The sequence below is a fragment of the Ambystoma mexicanum genome, chromosome 3q (assembly GCF_040938575.1).
Source record: "Ambystoma mexicanum isolate Mex_15411 chromosome 3q, UKY_AmexF1_1, whole genome shotgun sequence".
NCBI lineage: Eukaryota > Metazoa > Chordata > Amphibia > Caudata > Ambystomatidae > Ambystoma > Ambystoma mexicanum.
The window spans coordinates 1248717437-1248738820 of record NC_090926.1 but is presented as its reverse complement, the minus strand read 5'-3'; the positions used below and the strand labels follow the sequence as shown (position 1 = coordinate 1248738820).

At 49.2% G+C, this 21384-nt stretch overlaps 1 protein-coding gene across 2 annotated transcripts in view; it reads left to right on the top strand.

Moving 5' to 3' along the window:
• PRKCSH (PRKCSH beta subunit of glucosidase II) overlaps positions 1-8213 on the top strand; it is a 176777-nt gene extending 168564 nt beyond the window's left edge. For both annotated transcript variants that reach the window (XM_069604226.1, XM_069604227.1), the window contains 2 exons: positions 6466-6610; positions 7944-8213. In XM_069604226.1, the coding sequence (XP_069460327.1) occupies positions 6466-6606 (141 nt within the window). In that variant the 3' untranslated portion in view covers positions 6607-6610; positions 7944-8213. The remainder of the gene's footprint in view (positions 1-6465; positions 6611-7943) is intronic.
• The last annotated feature ends 13171 nt before the right edge of the window (positions 8214-21384 follow it).

Below are 21384 nucleotides of genomic sequence, written 5' to 3'. Positions count from 1 at the left end.
CAAATGTATAAAGCAAGTATACTATGGAGCAACACATAGGTCTTAATACATTGATCAGAGCAATTGGAGCACTGTCCACAGAGCTGCACTTGAAGGAGGAGCAAGTAAGCGTTCATGCTACAGAAGCGGTCCCTGATGGAGCAGGAGACAAGCCTGACTCTGGCGTACCCTCGCTTTGCCTGTTAAGATACGCATCGAATTCAGCCCAGATGTTCTTGGGGCGGGCTTGGGCAGGGATCATGGTCCGGTATTCCTCCTCGCAGTTCCGTGACCAAGTGAGCAAGCGCAGCCATTTCTGATATACCGGGGGGGAGAGGGGGAGCTTTTCCAGCTCTGGAGTATACATTTGATGGCAATCATACAACTCATATTTAGAAACTTAGCCAAACGTCTAGTGTCATCCATTTTCCAAACCCCAAACAGTCCCGCTAAAGGATCAGGATCAACCACAGTTTCAGTAATAACAGTGAGTGTTTCTAAAATGCTTTCCCAAAATGCAAACAGTCTATCACAAGTCCTCAACTACGCCATCCTGATCAATCGACTCTGTGAGAAGCTAGGCATCACGAATCAGGCCCTGGAGTGGCTGACCGCCTTCCTCTTAAACCGCTCCTCTCAGGTCCAACTTAGTCCCCTTCTCTCTGCCACCTCTCTACCTGCGGCGTTCCCCAGGGCTCTTCCCTCTCACCCTGGTTTTTCAACCTCTACTTGACCCCTTTGGCACCCCTGATCTCTACCTTCTCTATCATTTAGTGTTATGCAGATGACACTCTGCCTTCCTTCAGGCTCCCCTCCACCTCCTCTCCTCTCCTCTCTCGCTCATTCATGACTGTCTATCCGTGATTCAGGATTGGTGCACCTCCAACGATCTCTGCCTGAATGCCAGTAAGACAGAGATCCTTCTCATTGGGACCCCTGCTTTCCCTCTCACTCTGGCCGCCCGCCTTGGGCCTTCTTTCTTCTCCTTCCTGCGAGGTACAAAACCTTGGTGTCACTCCACTCTTTTTCTCTCCTCACTTCTCGGACGTCATCAAGAAGTCCCACTACCAGCTGCACCTCCTCAGAGGAACTCATACCTTTCTCACTTTCCCCCAGAAGCTCGCTGTCTCCAGAGCTCTGGTTTTCTCTAGGCTGGACTGCTGCAACAGCCTCTTAATCTGCCTGCCTCTACTCTCCACCCTCTGTAACTTATCCACAACAGGACTGCAAGACTTATCATTGGCCTGAAACCCAGAGACTGGAATGCTCTATCCCTGAAATCTCTCTACTGGCTCCCGGTGGCTGCATGGATCAAGTTCAAGACCCTTTGCATTGTACACAAGGCTTTCGTGGGCCGGGGCCCGCAATACATGGAACACGCTCTTCCAAGATACCTTCCTGCTCGAGCCCTTTGCTCAGCTACCTCCAACTCTCTAAGGGTTAGATGCGTCTCCAGGCAGATCTTGGGTGGTAGAGCTCTCTCCTCTGCAGTGGCCTCCCTATCCCTCTCAAACTTGAGCCAGACCATCTGAAGATCCTGAAGCAGCTCAAAACCTTCCTCTTCTCTGCTTTCTCTCTCCCTCCTATGCTGACCTACCTGTCTGCTGTACCGACTGGGTACTTGGCTTCCCTTAGAGTCTCACTGGGTACCAGGCTCTTTCTTGATCAGTCACCCTTGCACTGCCTCCGGGCCTACCACACACTTAGGGGCTGTAACTGTAACCATACAATCCCTTGTTCTCCTTGCGCTACCCAGAGCTGCATTGCCCTGGCTGCACTTACTCCGAGGCTTGCTGCCCTGTTTTCCCTTCCCCTCTCTCTTGCACCTCACCCCCCCTCCCTTTACCCTTGCACTTCTTGTTCTCACACTTGCACGATCTGAATGGCACAAGGCGTAGTAAGATAGTTTATCTTGTCCTATCTCTGTTTTCCCTCTCTTGTCTTGTCGCGCCTAGAAACACTGCAGGATATGATATCAAATTCCAGAACGCCCTAGATCTGCCAGCCCCAGACTTCCTACAGTTGCTCGACCTCATGGCATCCTGCATTTTCATGGTACCACAGGCTCTGCTGAGAATGTGATCGCTCCAATGGGTCCTCAGATCTCAGTGGCTGTAGTTCTCTGGCAGTATAACAGACCTGATTCAAGTCCCAAGCATAGTCGCGCATGATCTCCTGTGGTGGACTCGCACAGAACGTGATGGCAGGAGATCCTTTTTTGGCAACCGTGGTCAGAGCCGACCACGGTGACAGACGCATCTCCGAATAACAGGGGTGCTTGCCTGAACAAGCTGACTGTGAGCGGTTTGTGGTCCCTGGTGGAGACAAATCTTCCCATAAACCTGTTGTAACTGAGGGCGATCAGACTGGCTCTGATAGACTTTTTGCCCTCCATACAGGGGAAGATTATCCTGATCATGATGGACAACAAAGTGGCCATCAACAAGAGAGGTGGTGTAGGGTCACTTCGCCTGTGCAGAGAGGAGATGCTGCTCTCGTTCTAGGTGTTACAGAACATGATCTCCCTGTCTGAAATTCACCTTGCCAGGAAGGAGAATACGACTGATGCCCTGAGCAGGTAGGGCTTGGGGTTCCACGAGTGCGAACTGTGCCAGGAGGTTCTCCTACCGATCTTCTTGCTTTGAGGCAACCCTCAAGTGGATCTGTTCGCCTCCATTGAGAACACGAAAGCAAACTCTTATGCTCCAGGGCATTTCCACAGAGAAGAGCATTGGGGGAAGCATTGGTCGTGAACTGAACTTTCAGCACCTATATACGTTCACAGTGATTCCTATCATCCCTCAATTGATCAGGAGATTGAAGAGGTACGGGCAACAATGAGCCTGATTGCCCCAGGTTGGGCAAGGAGAACGTGGTAGCCGGACCTTCTGGACAGGACCTTCTGTCCTCCACATAGTCTTCCCCGGTGGCCAGACCTTCTCTCTCAGCTTATTTATTTATTTTATTTCTTGTAACGCGCCACAAGCCCATGGGCCTCATGGCGCACAAGTAACGGGAGCAGAAAGAAGCAGAGAAAAGAGGGCTTTAGTTATGGCCTGTTATTAGGTCGCTTTTGACTGCCTTTTTGAATACCAGCAGGGGGTTACAGGCTCTGATTGGTAATGGGAAGGCATTCCAAGCTTTAGGGGCTTGTACTGGAACGCTGGCACCTCCAAATGTAGACGGCAGGAAGTCGGGCTGTATGAATTTGTGGTTGTCACTAGAGCGGAGGGATCGTAATGGTTGATCAACCGTAAGCTGTTCTGAGAGATAAGCAGGGGCAGTTGGGGTCCAGCATTTATAAGCTAGTGCCAGGGTCTTGTGCAGTATCCTGTGCTTAACGGCATCCAGTGCAGAGCGCTCCTGAAATCAGAAATCTGATTGTGCTTACAGAGACCAAAGACTGCCTGCGCTGCATTGCTCTGTGTGGTCTGGAGGGCTAATGGGTTAGTTTGTGTGGTCCCACTCAGGAGACTATTACAGTAGTCAAGTCTTGAGTTGACTAAGGCAGATGCTAGGGTGGATCGGTTGTTGAGTGAGATATAGGGCCTGAATCTACATCCAAGCATACATGCACACCTGGCTTCTAAAAGGCTAAAATACAGGGACTGGGACCTTCCGGAAGACGTCATGGAGGTGTTGCTTTCGGCCAGAATGCCAGCAACAAGCGCTCTTTAACGCTGCCGTTGAGAAGAATTCTGAAGCTGGAGCTGAAGGATGTGGATCCCTTTTGGTCAATGGTGACCAATTTGGTGACCTTCCTTAATTTGGCAAAACTGGGCCTTCAGGTCACCACCATCAAGGGCTACCTAGTGGCGCTATCCATTTGTAAGCGCACGCCAGGGCAAGGATTGTACTTCTCGATCTCTTTTGGTGGTGCAGTTTTTAAACGGGCTGACTAACGCGTTCCCTGCGACACCCTTCGTGGTACCAGTATGGGACTTAATTTGGTAACTTTTCTCATGGCTTCCCCATTTGAACCATTACAATTGTATCCTCCTAAGGATACTATCCTGGAAGACTGCATTTTTGGTTGCCATTTCCCCGGCTGGAGAGTGAGCGAATTGCAGGCCCTGTCCTGTAAGCAACCTTTCACTATCTTTTCCAATGACAAGGTGATTCTTAGAGTGCACCCTTCGTTCCTCCCAAAGGTAGTATCGGAATACCACCTGTCGCAGACAATTTGTTTGCAGGCCTCCTATCCGCCTCCTCATCCATCCAAGGAGGAAGTAAGGCTACATAGACTCAACACGAAGAGGGCTTTTGTGTTTCTACATCTCCAGGATAGGACAATTCCGTCTGGAAGATCAGCTATTCATTTGATACATGGGCCCGAAGACGAGCAAAGGAATAACAAAGCAAGCCATCTCCAGATGATAGTGATTTTTGTTTCCTAATGCTACACCAGAGCGGGTAAGGAAATTCCTGAAGGTTTCAGGGCTCATTCTACTAGCGGTTTGGCAGCTACCTCCGCTCTCCAAAGAGGTCTGTTACGGACCTCTGTCCGGCTGCAACGTGGTCATCTATACACACGTTCGCAAACCACTACTACCTGGAAGTATCCTCAAATGAGTCTTGTTTTGGCAGTGTTAAAACGGTCCAGAAAATTACCAACTAAACCAGAGGTCAATCCAAACCGGACTCAAACACAGGGCAGACAAAGTGCAAGGCAAAATCCAGCTTTATCATCCAAATAAAACCGGGACACCAAATCTTGTGGCTCTCAGAGGATACATGGAAAACCATTGGTTCTACAGATTCCTCATCACTGACGTCCTAACATAATCTTAGTTACAAAAACCTATGTGGATGAGGGATAGTTAGTGGGGTTTGACTACATATAGACACTATATGTATTAAACGTTTGATTGGGTTAGACTCCACCTGGAACCACCTCTAAATTGATAAAGGTAAAAATACATCATCCCTACACCAAGTGATTGTTTGGCAAGCTATTTCATTGGTGGCCTAGCATTGAGGATTCTGATAGGTTGGCTCCTTGTTGACCAACCTTGGATAATTGACAGGTCGTCAAGACATGAGCCAGACAAGGGGTAGGGCGAGAGAGGCCCATGGACAGTTCATTGTTCATTTAAAGAAGTTACCATCCCACAAATTATAGACCATCAGACTCGGCAATCTATCTGTATTTGACCTTGTGTGGCTTCTTGTGTCTGTGTGTACGTGTAGGGAGTATGGCAGGTGTTCTATCTGGGTTTCTTTTCTAATGAATAGGCAGTGTTTTTCAATTATGGGTCACGTGTGATGGTACCATGTATGAAATGGATTTATCTCCTATTTATTGGGATTCCAGCTACTACCAATGGTTGTGCTGTTTTCTGTTGCCACCGTGGACACTAGAGTTATTGTTTATGAAGTGTTTTGGCTTAGAGGGTTACTGCACATGGCCTACAAAGGTTGGTTGTGATCTTACTTTTATCTGGGAATTACTATTTTGTGCCTTTGCTCTTCTGCTCTGACTCTCCCTTCTTTTCTCACAACCTCGGCACTAGTTGTCAACTCTGGTCTGAGTGTATTTTTGTGGATTCAGCATTTTGAGTTCTCTCGAAAGTCTTGATGCCTCTTATTTAATTAAAAGCCCATTTAAAAAAAGATGGCTACCCAATTACACTCTTGTTAATGTTAGTGAGCTATAGTTGCATGCCGTTTGTTGCATTGCCTTATACAGTCGGGATGTTGGTATTCTTTGTGTCTTGTGGATGCTATGTTAATATTATTCATGTATAAATGCATATTTTACCTAGTGTCTGCGTTTCTTCATGTGGAGTGCATGTGTGCTTCGTGTCTTCAACTTAATTGGTCTCTGTCTTGCTGTACCTGCCTGAGATAAGGGCAGTACGGTTGCCTCGGTGAGTAACGTTTCTCACTTGCGCGATATTGGGCCGGGGGAGGTGCAGAAGCTACAGATGGCATACATCGGCCTCTCAGCAGCAGGGCTGTCCTCCAACAAGTGGTGACTTCGCCATGGAGATCGCTCCTTCCCCCCTCCGTAATAGTTTTACTGCTGTGAGTCCATTTAAGAGGAGGAATCCGTGGGAGGATACAATTCATTAGAAGAGCAAATGACTTACCCCTAGTAATGTTTTTTTCTACTGGATGTTCCTCCCACGGATGCCTCCTCGCCCTCCCAGCCTACCCCACTGTTAAGGAGCTCCCTAACACAAATATACAATGACTCGCCTTTAATGCTTCATCAGCTATCATTGTCTCTAATTCCTAAGGATGGGGGAAAAAATGACAATGCGGTGCCGAGCGTGCTATTTGTACCTGCATTGACTTCCCATCACGGAGACGAAAGCTTGACGGCTATCGATGCCAGTGCGCACAACACTCCCTGCTGGGAATACGGTTTCCGAGAGCTGCAGAGCAGAAGAATAACTATCTATGATGAGGAATCCATGGCGGAACATCCAGTAGAAAGAACATTACCAGGAGTAAATCATTTGTTTGTTTCTCTGGCCCTAGGTTAAGCTCTCCTGTGGTAAAGAGACAGTTGTGACATCCACCACGGAACCTAGCCGTTGCGAATACCTGATGGAGTTTTTCACGCCGTCTGCTTGCATGGAACCTCAGGAGGTGGATCCTTCTGATCATGACGAACTCTGAGCAGGTGAGTCCACACCTTATATCACTTAGTATCAATCATGTCAGAGGGATGTGGTCCTGTAAGTCAAACAGTAGAAGGTTAGGAAAGGGACTTGTGCAGCAGGCCACCTGGTGAATGGTGCAGGAAGTAGAAAAGACCCAGAGATTTGAGGGCACGGGATAGGGAAACTGCAGGTATGGGGAAAGCATAAATGCATGCATACAATGGGATGGATATGGATCCGAGTTGGGGATTACCAATGGGTTACCCCAGAGTTGATGGCTTTTGGTGGGAATCCCCAAAGAGATTGTGACGGGCAAATTAGATGCTAGCATTTATCAAGTCAACAGATGGCCATGCAGTAAGGGGTGAATGCAACAGCCTGCGAGACAACCACTGAGTGAGCACTAGGCCGAGCAGAGCTGTCCTGGTCTTTAGCGAGATTTATGTTTTGCCCTGGCTGGACAGGTGGGCATTGGTACACCACAGTGAGCCCTTGAGAGGACAAGCTGCCCATTGGAGCACAAAGTAGCGGGGGGCTTCGGAAGAACACCAGATGGTGGGCATGAGGATTGTCAAGGGCCAAGCAGGAGTGATCCCATGTGTTAACTCCTGAAAAGGCACTAATTGGCATGGAGTCCTTCTAAAGCCCCAGACAGTGGTCCAGGAAGTGTGTCCCTCTGAAAGAGAGAGGCCGTGAGAAGAGATTAAGCTATTGCTATGCAATGCAAGTGGGATCTCGGAGTAGCAGGGGTACTGGGTGGTCCCAATCAAAGCTGTGATCCAGGAGCACACATGGCAGCTGCTGGTCTTTGGAATGAGGCAGCAGCTGTGGAGTATTGGATCAGCCAGCGATGAGGGCTATGAATGGTGCCCCAACTGCAGAAGAGCCAGCGCAGGATACTACTGACTGTTCCTATGGATGGGAAGATGGCAGGCATGGTGATGTTCAAGTGGTGGGTAGCACCTGGAAGTTGGGGCGCAAGGGCGACTGCTAGAAGCTGTTGAGGTGGTGGTGACAATTGTTTATTTGAAAAAGTGATGATTTTTGATCTTTTCCCCTTCTCTACCCTTTCCTCCTTTCACATTCTAGATCTACCCTCTTTCTCCATTTTGCCCAATACTTCTCTACCTTGCTCTCTCCCTGACATCATTATCACATCATTATCATTATCTCTCTCCCGACCCTTCTCCCTTTCTCTGAACCTCTCCTCCGCTCTAATTTTTCACTTCTCTTGACCACTCTTTTACCTCTCCTTTCTTTTGCCCTCTTTCACTCTCTCCTGATCTTTTATGTATCACCCAATAATTTTCTCCTTGCCTCTCACTTCTGTGCCCTTCCTGTATCCCCCGACAGGCTCAATTTGCACCAGCTGAGGCCTTTTGGACCAAGCTCTGGAGAGAGGATCCCTCCAGATGGCAGAGCCCAGGAATACCAAGTGATCCCAGCACTATGTAATGAAATCAGGAGTACAGGACCACCACCCAAAACATTCCACATCCCCTGTCCGCCTCCCACAAAGACAGTCCCATCACCCTTGAAACCTGTGAAAATTTCTCTTTATTCTCTGTTCTGAGATTATGAATCATGTTTTAATAATTAAAGGAGAACGCTCTTGAAGCCGTATTGTTGTGTTTTTAGTTTCTTGTGTTATGGAAAGGAGGGATCTTTCCCCGCCGCCTGGGGTACCCGAATAATGGTTGTATGTTTTTTGATCGAAGTAAATTACTTAATTGTAATTATCTTCGAAACAATAATTTTGGTGCTTTTTAAAAAAAAAAATGCATTTAATGGGCGGATCCTCCCTCCAGCTCCTCCAAGCTCCAACCTACACAGATACCACCTACTTTCCAATAAACCTCCTTTACTCCCAAACACGTTTATGTAAATTACTTAACTACAAAATAATTGCAGTCATGTGAATTACAACAAAGCAATTAACTTTGAAAGAACGCTAGACAAAAGAGCACCACAAGACTACTGGCGGCTTCTACATGTTCAATAGCGTATGCTGTGCAGGACTGTTGGCAAGCTTTTTCTCCATTTGGTGTGGTTTGGAGCATGGTATTTTACCTGTTGGCACTGTGATTCAGGTGTAATGGGGAAATAGTCACTACAACTAAGCTCCTTCTGCGAAACTGAGGAAAATCATTATCTGTTTTTTTCTACTGTTAAGTTACTGTCGGTGTGATGGTAGCGTTGGGTTATCACATTTGCTTTCTTTCCTGCAAGTAGATATTGTGACTGTTTTTAATGGTATCCGGAATTGTGACTAGTTTGTGACATGTAATCAACACATCACCACCACACTTCTAAAAAAAAAAAAAGAATGTCTGGTTTTCTAAATGACTCCATAGTAGGAGTCCAACTAAAATACAATGAGCCACACTTCAAAGCTCTGTTCAGGACCACCACAGCAGACATGTCTTTGATTGAAATTCTCTTCATGTTTACTTCAGTATCAAATTTCAGTATAGGGCTACAATGAGTCCACACAGAACACCACCAATAATTCTAGTTAGACAAAGAAGTATAAAAATATCATATCATATATATCGTATCACTGAAATTATATCTTGCGGGAGGAATCCCTGAGGTTGGAACTTCTTGTTGTCTTGAGGACAGAGCCTCAGGATATTTTGTGTTTTGAACTGTGTTCTGGAACTTGGGGAAGGAAACCCCAAGTATTGGTCATTTCGAGGGGATTGGGTCCTCCGACGTATTCCATATCTGACATGTAATCACCACAGCTGTGCTGCTTCGGAAACTTTTTTCTGCGTCCTGCGTCGATGACGTCGATGCGCCGTCGTCGAGGACCTCCTCTGACGTCCGACGTCATCCGATGTGATAAGTAGGACGCACGACGCCCGTAGCCTCAGTTCCGTTTTTTCTGCGAACGTGTTGCTTCGTGATTCTCGGTTCACGCCTCGACTCTTTAGAGTTCTGTTCTTCTCGGTTCTTCGAACCTGTTCGTTTTGTGAAAATCCTTCGTGTGAAGATGTCTTCTACTTCGTCTTCGACCCCGCGTCCGGGTTTCAAGAAGTGCGGGGAGTGTGGGTCCAAGATGTCGGTGACGGACTCGCACGACGCCTGCCTCTGGTGCCTCGGGGAGGCCCACGACACGGATGACTATATCGACTGCCAGTCGCTCACGTCCAAAGCCTTACGCGAACGTAAGAAGAAGTTGTCGGTAGGTCGGGTGTCCAAGCCCAGGAAGTCGAAGTCTGCGGGGCTTTCGACGGATGATTCGAGGGGTGACTCTCCGCGTCATCGTCGGAAGTCTCGTGGGTCTCCTTCTAGGAGTCGGTCTCGCCACTCCTCAGCCTCTTCGAGGCATTCTCGGATGCGCCGACACCGGTCGTCTTCCAGGTCCTCTTCGGAGGACTCTGCCCGGCACGTCGCTTACCCCACCAGCCGTGCGACGCCGGAGGAATGGGCTTCCTTCGGGAAGAAAATGCTGGCGATTCTTGAGTCGCAGGGTACTATGCCATCCGCGCCCCCGAGTGGGGTCGGTCGTGAGAGGTCGAGAGACACCGCTCGCAAGAGTGGTCGGCACGAGTCACGGGAGAGGTCCGTTCGGACAAGGAGACTCGTTCTCGACGTACCCGTTCCAGGTCCCGGTCCTCGACGCGTTCGAGACCGCATGCGCCTGTGAGGTCTTCGAGGAAGACATCGACGTCTGAGGCGTCGAGGGCGTCGACAGGCTTTCTCGAGGCTCCGGCTCCGAGGAAGTCGTCGAAGCCGTCGACGCTCAGGTCGTCGAGGGACACGCTCGGGGCTCCGGCTTCGAGGGCTGTGTCGACGCCGCCGTTGCTGGAGGCGCTGCATCTGACGTCGACGCCGATTTCTTTGACGCCGATCCTCTCGGCACCGATGCCGGTTCTCTCGACGCCGGCGCCGATTCGCTCGACGCCTTTCGTGTCGGAGGTACCCTGTGGCACGGGAGAACCCCCTAGGAAGGCTCTGGTTAAGAGCAAGCACTCTCGGGTGCCTTCTTTTCGCCACCTGGAGTATATTTCAGAGGCGGATGAGGATTCTGATGGCCTGGTTCCTAGTCAGGTTCCAGATAAAATTGTCTCGGGCCACAGTCAGTTTGACGATTTGAGACAGTCACTGCATGATGCCAGTGGACTGGACACCTCTCCGGAGGTGGAGTTTTGTAGGCCTGAGCCTGGCTCTCATGCCGATTCCTCGTACCGGCGCCTTATGGCTAGGGTTTCTGAGTTATTGGGATGGTCTGCTCCCCCAGGGGAGTTTGTGCAGGATGATCTGACGGACATCCTTGATGTTGGTCCCCCAACTGATCCGGTACTGCCGTTCCATATGGCTTTACAGAGAAGGGTGGCGGCGGCTTGGACTGCTCCGGAGAGTCTCCCGGCGGTGGGCAGATCCTTGTCGTGAAAATACCGTCCAGCCAGTAGCGACCCCTGCTACTTGACCAGGCACCCTACTCCGGAGAGTTTGGTGGTGCAGGCGGCCACGGCCCCGGCAAAGCAGGCGTCGTACCCTACCATCCCTCCTGATAGGGACGACAAACGTTTTGATGGCTGGGCGAAGAAAGTGTTTTCTTCTGGTGGTATGGCGCTTCAGGCGGCCAACACCATTTGTGCCTTGTCTCGTTTCACACACACTCTGTGGAACTGTGTTGCGTTAGCGGCTGAACATATTCCCGAAGGGGACGAACGGGATGGTTTCCTTGCTATGGTCCAGGATGGTAAGGATGCCATGTGCGAGTCCGTTCAGTCGGGTTTGGACTTAGCTGAATGCGTCAGTAGGTCCATGGCGGCGAGCACCGTGATACGCAGGTTTGCGTGGTTGCGGAAGTCGGGGTTTGCTCCTGATGTGCAGTCTCGGCTCCTCAACATGCCCTTTGACGGTGAACACCTTTTTGGCAGCAAGGCTGACGAGAGCCTTGAGAGGTTGCAGACCTCGAAAGCTGCAGCGAAGTCGTTGGGCGCTGCAGTTCGCCAACCTCCGCCTTTTCGTCCTAGGGGACAGCAGTGGAGGGGTGGTTCCTTTCGCTATTACTCGTCCTTCAGTAAAGCGAGAGGAGCTGGCAGTCAAACAGGCCAACGCAGGGGTACCAGAGGTGGACGACAGGGTACCCGTGGTGCCAAGGCCACTCGGGCAGTTGCCTCTTTGCCCTCAGGTAACGCCGCGGCCGCTCCCACTCAGTCATGAGGCCATGTCCCATGTTTCGCCGGTTGGGGGAAGGCTGGCGCAGCATCTTGTAGAGTGGCAAGCCATTACTTCAGATGTGTGGGTTCTGGAGATCATAACCCACGGCTACTGTCTTCCCTTTCGGCACAGGCCTCGCGACAATCCACCGGGGAACCTCTCTTTGCAGAGTCCGGATCCGCTCCTTGAGCAGGAAATTCAAGCCCTGCTGGAGAAAGGCGCCATACAACTGGTGCCTGTAGCGGAGAGGAACATGGGATGGTATTCCCCTTATTTTTTGATTTCGAAGAAAGACGGGGGATTCAGACCCATCATGGACTTGCGCGGTTTGAACAAACTCCTCAGGAAGGACAAGTTCAAGATGGTTACTCTCTCTCAAGTCCTTCAGGACTGGTTGGTGTCACTCGACCTCAAGGATGCTTACTTCCATGTGCCGATCCATCCCAAGCACAAGAAGTACCTGAGGTTCGCGGTTGGCGACTCGCACTTTCAGTTTCGGGTCCTGCTGTTCGGATTGACCTCCGCCCCGAGGGTTTTCACCAAGCTCATGGTGGTGGTGGCAGCGCATCTCAGGCACGGGGGGGATTCACGTCTACCCCTACCTGGACGATTGGTTGATCAGGGGGAGCTCTCCCGAGCAAGTCCTGGATCATCTGTCCGTCACCTGCCACTCTCTTCACAGGCTGGGCTTCTCCCTCAATTTAAAGAAGTCCCATTTGACGCCAACACAGCGGCTCCAGTACATCGGAGCAGTGCTCGACACTTCCCTGGGGCAGTGTTTTCTTCCCCAGGTGAGGGCTCTTCACATTCAGCAGATGGTGCACAAGTTTCAGCATGCCCAGACGCTCCCAGCGTTCGAGTTCTTGAGGCTGCTCGGCCTCATGGCATCCTGCATTCTTCTGGTGCCAGAGGCTCGCCTGCGGATGAGATCTTTGCAGTGGGCGCTCAAGACACAATGGTCGCAGTCCTCCGGCAGGATGTCGGACCCGGTTCAGGTGCCGCCCTCGGTCGCCCGGGTCCTTCTGTGGTGGGCCGTCGAAGGCAACTTGATGAAGGGGGCTCCTTTTTGGCTTCCCTGGCCGGAGGTGACGATCGTGACGGATGCATCCCTCACGGGTTGGGGAGCTCATGCCAACGGGCTGACAGTCAGCGGTCGTTGGTCTCCGTCGGAGTCCAGACTCCATATCAATCTGTTGGAGCTGAGGGCCGTCAGGCTAGCCCTGAAGGCTTTTCTGCCGACTGTGCGAGGAAAGAGTGTCCTGATCCTGACGGACAACACAGTGGCCATGCACTACCTCAACAAAAAGGGGGGGGGGCCAGGGTCACTACCTCTGCAGGGAGGCGATGCAGCTCGAGTTCTGGGCCATCCAGCAGGAAGTTTCGATCTCGGCAGTTCATCTGGCCGGAGACGAAAACGTGACGGACGCTCTGAGCAGGCAGAGCACGATCTCTCACGAGTGGGAGTTGGCTCAGGAGATTCTCCTGGAGATCTTCGCCCTTTGGGGGACCCCTCAAGTGGATCTCTTCACCTCCAGTGTCAACCGGAAGTGCGAAAGGTTTTGCTCGCGGGAATTTCCTCCAAAAGGAGCCTTGGGAGACGCGTTCGTGGTGGAGTGGTCGTTCCCGCTGCTGTACGCGTTTCCTCCAGTCCCCGTCATCCCGCAAGTGCTGCGGAGGTTACGGAAGTTCGGTTCAAGGATGATCCTCATTGCTCCGGCGTGGGCTCGGAGGACGTGGTACCCGGACCTTCTCGACTTGTCCATCTGCCCTCCGCGTCGTCTTCCCTACCGAGACGATCTGCTCTCACGGGAGGGGGGTCAGGTTCTCCATCCAGAGGTCAGATCCCTCAACCTTCACGCTTGGCTTCTGTAAGGTTGAGGTATATGGATTGGGACCTCCCTGAAGACGTGATGGAGGTGTTGCTTTCGGCCCGAAGGCCAGCAACAAAGTCTCTGTACCGTTGCCGTTGGCGTAAGTTCTGCGACTGGTGCCGAGTTCAGAATGTGGATCCTTTTGCATGTGACATCCCCATGGTTCTGTCCTTTTTACTTTCTTTGGCCCACAGGGGCTTGCAAGTGGATACCATTAAAGGTTACCTGGCGGCGCTGTCCATCTTTAAGCGCTCGCCTGAAGAGTGTTCTTACTTTAAAATCCCTTTAATTTCACAGTTTCTGAAAGGGCTCACTAATGTGTTCCCTCCGTCACCTTTCCTGGTGCCCGGTTGGGATTTAAACCTTGTTCTTAAGTTTCTTATGGGTGCTCCGTTTGAGCCTTTACATTCTTGCCCTTTGAGGCTGTTAACTCTGAAAACTGTGTTTTTAGTTGCGGTTACTTCCGCTCGCAGAGTGAGTGAGTTACAGGCACTTTCAGTTAAGCCACCCTTCACTGTATTTCACAAGGACAGGGTTGTCCTTAGAGTTCGTCCTTCTTTTCTTCCGAAGGTAGTGACGGAATTTCATTTGGCCCAGAAGGTTGTTCTTCCGGCATTCTATCCTCCTCCGCGTCCTGGTAAGGAAGAGGAGAGGCTCCATAGGCTTGATCCTAGGAGAGCTTTAAGCTTTTATGTTTCACGCATGTCCCGGGTCAGAGTGGACGATCAACTCTTAATTGGTTACGCTGGAAAGCGTTTAGGGCAAGCTGTGACGAAACAGACTTTGTCTCGCTGGATTATTTTGGCCATCTCGGAGTGCTACCGCTTGGCGGGTAAGGACCCACCGGCTGGCTTGCGGGCCCATTCTACCAGGGGTATGGCTGCGTCTACTGCCCTGCAGAGGGGTGTTCCTATTCGCAACATCTGTGATGCAGCCACCTGGGCTTCAGTACATACATTTGTACGTCACTATTCCCTTGGTTCCATCCGAGCACAGGATCTGGCCTTTGGCAAGGCGGTCCTTTGCTCTGCTATTTGATTGGCTATTCTAAATTTTGATTCTAAATTCTTTCCCTCCTCCTTGCTCTGGTACTGCTTTGGGAGTCTGTCATAGATATGGAATACGTCGGAGGACCCAATCCCCTCGAAGAACAAGTTACTTTCTTACCTGGTAACGTTCTTTCGATGGGATGGTCCGACGACGTAGTCCATATCGCTCCCGCCCTGCCTTCCCCGCTGCAGAATTTCTTTTGCGATTGCAGCTTACGTTCCGCAAGGCTTTGTGTCTGACTGGCAGTTGACTAATGTCACACGTTCTGGGGGAAAAAAAACTACAACAGAGGCTACGGGCGTCGTGCGTCCTACTTATCACATCGGATGACGTCGGAGGAGGTCCTCGACGACGGCGCATCGACGTCATCGACGCAGGACGCAGACGCCAGAGAAAGTTTCCGAAGCAGTACGGCTGTGGTGATTTTATGTCATAGATATGGAATACGTCGTCGGACCATCCCATCGAAAGAACGTTACCAGGTAAGAAAGTAACTTGTTCTTCTATATTTCTTTGGAACTCAAGACAATCCTAAGACTTTTGTTAGAACTGCTTTATACTTGTGGAAGAGAGCTGCGAACTGGACCAAGTTCCGAACTTTATGCTGAACACTATTTTGTTTGTTGCTGACATCCCTACCAATTGTATAGATTAGTTCTGCGGCAATTATAGGTTTTGTACACACAGTTTCTTAAATTGAACTATTTGACTCAGACTTTCCTTAGTTTCATTTAGGTAGGGAAATCCCTCTTTATCATAGGGCAAGTTAGGCATTTTTTCATCCTGACATTTTAGTTAATAAATGGTTTTATTTTGAATTCTGAATCTGTTGTCTGTGTCTTGCTTCATGATACCTTCACAGATGGGGTCAGAAGAGGGATGTGGCTCAAATGATACAAGTTAGGGAATCCTACCATTTGAAAAGTTGTGTGCCAGAGGATCAGGCCCCTCAGTAGCCAATAAAGGCTCTATATGGTTTGATATCTGTAGTAGTAGGGATGAAATCATCCCTCCAGGAGAAAGGAAACATACCCACTGACTTGAAACTGATTCCACCCCCTGATACATATATTAGACTAGCACCCAGGTTAGGTTGGGCATGTTGATTTGGGATTGATGTCTTAGCAGGGGTAATAGTCCCACATTCCAGAGGCAAGGTTAAAGTGTTACTACAAAACCACGGGAAAGAAGCCCTTCCATGTTCACCAAGGCCATTAAATTGCTCAGTGGGTGATTGAGAGGGCAATTCTTCCGAGAGTAGCAAAGCAATAAGACACTGAAAAGGAGACTCGGTGGTTTCATGAAGTCGAAGGAAACTTCAAATGATACCCTCCCCTTTCCTCTGAGTCCGAAAGAGAAGGTCTTGGAAAATCGAATTCCCTTCCAAACTTAGCCATGGCCCAGAGAAAGGACCCCTTTCTAACTAAAACATTTTCACAAGTGGTTTCAGAAAAGGATGTGGAAGAAGAGAACCTTTTTTCTTCTGAACGAAGGGGTTCTTTTTAGGGGAAGGACAATCCCAGAAGACAAAATAAAGCTACAATTGGTGATTCCTGAAAGTCATAAAAAGATGGTCTTGGAAGACCACACAGACCATTGGAAACTTTGAAGGTATTTAAGAGAGAGGTTTTTTGGTTTGCACTGGAGGCCGATATAGAAGCCCTGATGCAGGCCTGTATGACTTGCCAGAAAATGAGTACACCTATACCATCTGCATGTTCCTTTAACTAAGGGATAGGTACAAGCCAACCTTTTTCTCATGGATCAAGCCCACAAGACCTGTGTTTTGAAGAAAAACAATGTTCCCAACCCGTGGGATCATGAGATCGAGGTGACCTTTCAGGCTTTGAACACACAGGCAATCCTTCCCATCAGGAAATCTGTAGAAGGGAGTGATTATCATCTTTATTATCTTTATAACTTTTGAATACCAGAGAGAGACAAGATGATAATCTTTTTGGTCTCATGGCTTGATTTTCCCCAGGGTTTTGGCATTTATATATTGCCACCTAAGGGAAACGGATTAGAATTGGAGTCTTTACTCTTGTGGGGGGTGGAATAAAAATCCTTTTGAATTTTTCTGATGGCCCCGTTGAGATAAAAAGGGGTCAGCTGATAGGAATTCTGAGGTATGACATTTTATGGGAACTGACAGAAGACGGAGGGTACCCTGCAGTAATAAATCCATTACTCTATCCCTAGTGGAAGTGTTATTCTTGGACATATGGCGAGAGGTTGTCCACTGAATGTGGTTGACCCCCCAACGTCAAAGAAGGCTGGATGCCTTTTTGTATACACAATGGAAACCACACATAAAATCCCTGTTTTCTCAGAAAAAAACAGATTTTGACAGAATTGGACACCGGAAGTAAAGAAAGTGCCATAAGAGAAGAGGTACTTCCCTAGGGGTGAAAAGACGAGGGAAAAGGACAGGTAACCTGGGTACACGACCATTTTCAGAAATATCCATTGACTCAAGTCCCTATTTCTATTTCTGGGAAGAAAAATAGATTTGACTGTAGCAATAATTTCCATCTTGCCAACTCGGTTAATACTAGGGAGAGATGTACCTCACTTTGATCAATGGGTTTCACGAATAGCCCAAATAAACCATAAAACTCTTGTAGTTGGACCTCCTTTCCCTTTGAAGAACCGCCCCAATTAAAGCAAAAAGCTCATGAGGAGGACAAGATTGGTTCATTGGAAGCAGAGTTAATGTGTAACCAAGAGGACCTAATCTTAGAGAAATTCAGGTTTTCTTGGACCGTCAACCCGGTAGCTCCACAATAGAGCCTTTTTTTAAAAACAATTTGTATTGGTTAATTCAAACAAAAACAATACAAACCAAACTTGCAGTGCAGCATATCAACAGCTCAATTTTGTTTTACAGATTTTAGCCACTGCTCCCCTCTCCCTTGCAAGCCTATTTGTTCCACATGCTCTGTGTCCGCTTCACGCGGTTGGGTCTCACTTCCAGTGGAATCTGTCAGATCCTGTAGAGTTCCGAACAATTCTGTTATTAATGATTTCCATGCCAACAGGGTTCCTACCTCTTCTCCCCCCACAGCACTCGCCTCTTGCCATACCGTGGTTTCTGCCTCCGCCCATTTCTGTAACTCCTTCCACCACACCTCCACCCGTGGCCTGTGGCATGTCTTCCATGCCATGGTGATCCTTCTTTTTGCAAGCACATATGCTTGATCTTTCAATTTGCTAACGTGCTTAAGTTTCTGCGGTCTAGGGACCCCCCCCAACAAGCATGTCCAAGCCATGTCAATAACCATTGTGACCCCCTTTTGCGCTAGTTTCTGCGCTACTTCGCCCCAAAAGCATTCAATTACCGGGCATGACCAAAACATGTGTACCATACCAGCATTTTCTTCGTCACATTTGGGACATGCTTGTCTCCCAGCCTTTTCAAATCTGGATATTCTATGGGGTGTCATGTATAGCTGTGCGTGATATATAGTTGTATCTGTTTTAGCCTCGCATTTCTTGACACCTTCTTGTGGTACCCCAGGGCCCGTTTCCACATCCCATCCTCTATCGAGGTTCCTACTTCCGCTTCCCAGTCTAATCTTAGTTGCGTTCTTTCCCGACTCTGGACATCATCTCATACAGTCTGGAGATCTCATGCCCCCCTCCGTTATGTCATAAATTGTGTCTATACTAGCATCTGGTTCTTCTTCCAGTACTGTTTCGGGCCATGTCCTTCTGATTCTTTGCACCATTCTGTGGTGCGTAATATACTGGCCCACGTGCAACCTCATTTCCTCCCCCAGCTCTTCAAAACCTATGATAGTCCCCTCTCGCCAAATATCTCCCGTCATCACTAAACCAACCGACTCCCAGTGGTTCCTAATTACCATCCTTAGCTGCTTATCTCCCCCGCCAGCGCAACTAGTGGTACCTGCGGGGAGCATGGAAATGGGTTCCCCATCATCTGGCATGCTCGACGCCAGATCTTCCAACCCAGCATCATCATTTTAGGGCGCCCTTCCATTTCCAACCTAGACAACCAGATCATCTTAAGTAAAACGGGGCACAATCCTGTCCAAACAATCTAGTTTCGGGGGTCTGTTCGTCTGAGAGCCATTTGGCAACATATTGCAGCTGGCTCGCCATGTAATAAAACTCGTAATTGGGCAGTTTTATTCCCCCTTCTTCGTAAAAGTTCTGCAGCTTCCATAGTGCCACCCTGTTCCGGGTACGATGCCACAGGAAATCCCTACACATGCTGTTCAGTTTAATGAAGAACTTCTTGGGTATTAGGTATGGAATATTCACAAAATAGTGTAAGAGCCTAGGTAGGACCACCATCTTAAGCATTGCCCCACGTCCCATCATTGCTAGGGGTAACTTCACCCAGAACTGCATACACCTTTCGATTCTCTCAATGGCTACCATGGTATTGTGCCTATGCTCCTCTTCCACTGAGTGGTACACATCTATCCCAAGGTACCGAAACGTACCAACCGCCCATCGTGTTTGTAATACTGGCAACCATTCCACAGGAATACCCTTATAGCTGCCTAGCGGGAAAATACTAGACTTTTTGTGGGTTCACCACGATACCCGACAGCCCTGCGTATCTATCCATCACTTCCAGGATGTACTGGAGATTTTCCTCCGGGTGCTTTAAGTACAGCAGCAAGTCATCTGCATATAAGGAGATCAAGTGTCGTTCCCCCTCCAACCTCAATACCTATGGTGTCGTATTGTTGCCTAAGGTATATTGCTAGGGGTTCTAGGTCCAGTATATAGAGCATTGGGGATCATGGGTACCCTTGCCTGGTGCCTCTACTGAGCTGCCAACCCTCAGATATCACCGATCCTGTTTTGACCCTGGCCAGCAGTTCGCTATATAATATCTCTGCCCACCTTATGTAACCAGGTCCCATACCATAGCCTGCCAGGGCCGCCAGCAACCATGGCCACTTGACCGAATCGAAAGCCTTTATCGCGTCCAAGGACACAATTGCCATTTCGCCTTTGTTGTTACTTCCCCATTCAACGACCCGCTGGAGCTGTCTGTGGTTGTGAGTGATATTTCTATTCGGGACATAGCCCGTTTGGTCGGGGTGTATTAGCTTGCCAATAACTCTCTGTAGTCTGTTCGCCAAGACAGCCGTTAATATCTTGCTGTCTTGGTTCAACGTCGACAGAGGTCTGTAGGAGCCACAGCTATGCCCAGGCTTGTTGGGTTTGGGGAGCGGTATTATGATCGCCTCTCTGAGGGACTCCGGCAGTCGTCCTACCTCAAACGATTCATTCAACATTTCTAACATTGGGGGGGCACTTCCTCCTTATACACTTTATAAAATTCACTTGGGAGCCCGTCCGCCCCTGGAGTCTTACTAGTAGGCAGCTGCCTCACCACTTCTCCCAACTCATCCAAAGTAATCGGTGGATCTAGCTCTCTTTCCTCGGCACTTATCTTGGGCAGTCCTATATCCTCCAATGTTTCTGTTATCTCTCCATGACTACCTCCCTCCTTATTGCCGTATAGTGACCTATAATAATCTGCAAATTCCTGATTAACTCCCTCTTGGGTGTCCGCTACGCTACCATCTCCTCTCTTTATTGTTCTAATCGGGGGTCTGGGTGTTTTGCTCTTGTACAACCATGCCAGAAGCCTTCCTGTTTTATTCCCTCCCGCATGCTGCCTCTCTATGAATTTTTTATAGTTGAGGTTGCACAATCTCTCCCATTGCTCCGCACATTTCTGCTGAAGTGCAAGTATCGGCTCCATGCCACTCTCCCTGTCACCTCCCCCCTGCAATGCCTTTTCCAATTCCTTTTCTGTTTCCTGTAGGTCAGCCAAGATCCCACACTGCAGGCCCTTTGATTTTGCTATGGCTGCACCCCGCACCACCACCTTGAAGGCTTCCCATAATATGCTTGCCGAGTCCACACTACACGTATTTGTCTCAAAGTAGTTCATAATCTCCTCCCTTATGTCTTCTCTAAAACAGGGGTCCTTGAGTGCCTCTGCCCTGAGGCGCCATGTCGGAATCCTTGCCCTCGGGGGCCAGTATTGCCATCCGAGAACGAGGGGCGAGTGGTCCGAAAGGACCCTTGCTTTATATTCCGCCTGAGTAATTTCAGTACTGACCTTCGGTGTGGCAAAGGCATAGTCCAGTCTCGTATGTAGCCGCTGCGGGGCAGAATAGTGCAAATATTGTCTTTCTTGGGGGTGTCTCAATCTCCACACCTCTACCAGCCCAAAGTCGTCTAGTAGTGTCTGTAGCGCTTTGGCCGCTGGGGCGGATCTATCAATCTTCTCGTCCGATCTATCTACTCTGGGGTTTAGTACACAGTTAAAATCCCCACCCCAGATCACTGCGCTCCCCATACACATGCTAAGGTTAGTACTCAAGGTTTTAAAATATGCTGCCGTGTTCTGATTGGGGGCATATGTATTTACAATGTTTATCTCCTTATTCTCCACTAATCCCCTCAATATGACCATCCTTCCGTCTGCTTCCGCCTTTTCTTGCAACAGATGAAACGGGACATGCCGCGCCACCCAAGTGAGCACTCCTCTAGCATATGCAGAATATGTCGAGCCCGCAGTCACCCCTTTCCACTTCTTCGCAACCATCTCCAACTTTTCCCTTGTCAAATGCGTCTCCTGTAATAACGCAATGTCTATCCTCTGTCTACGCAAATACAACATGACCATGTTCCTTTTTAGA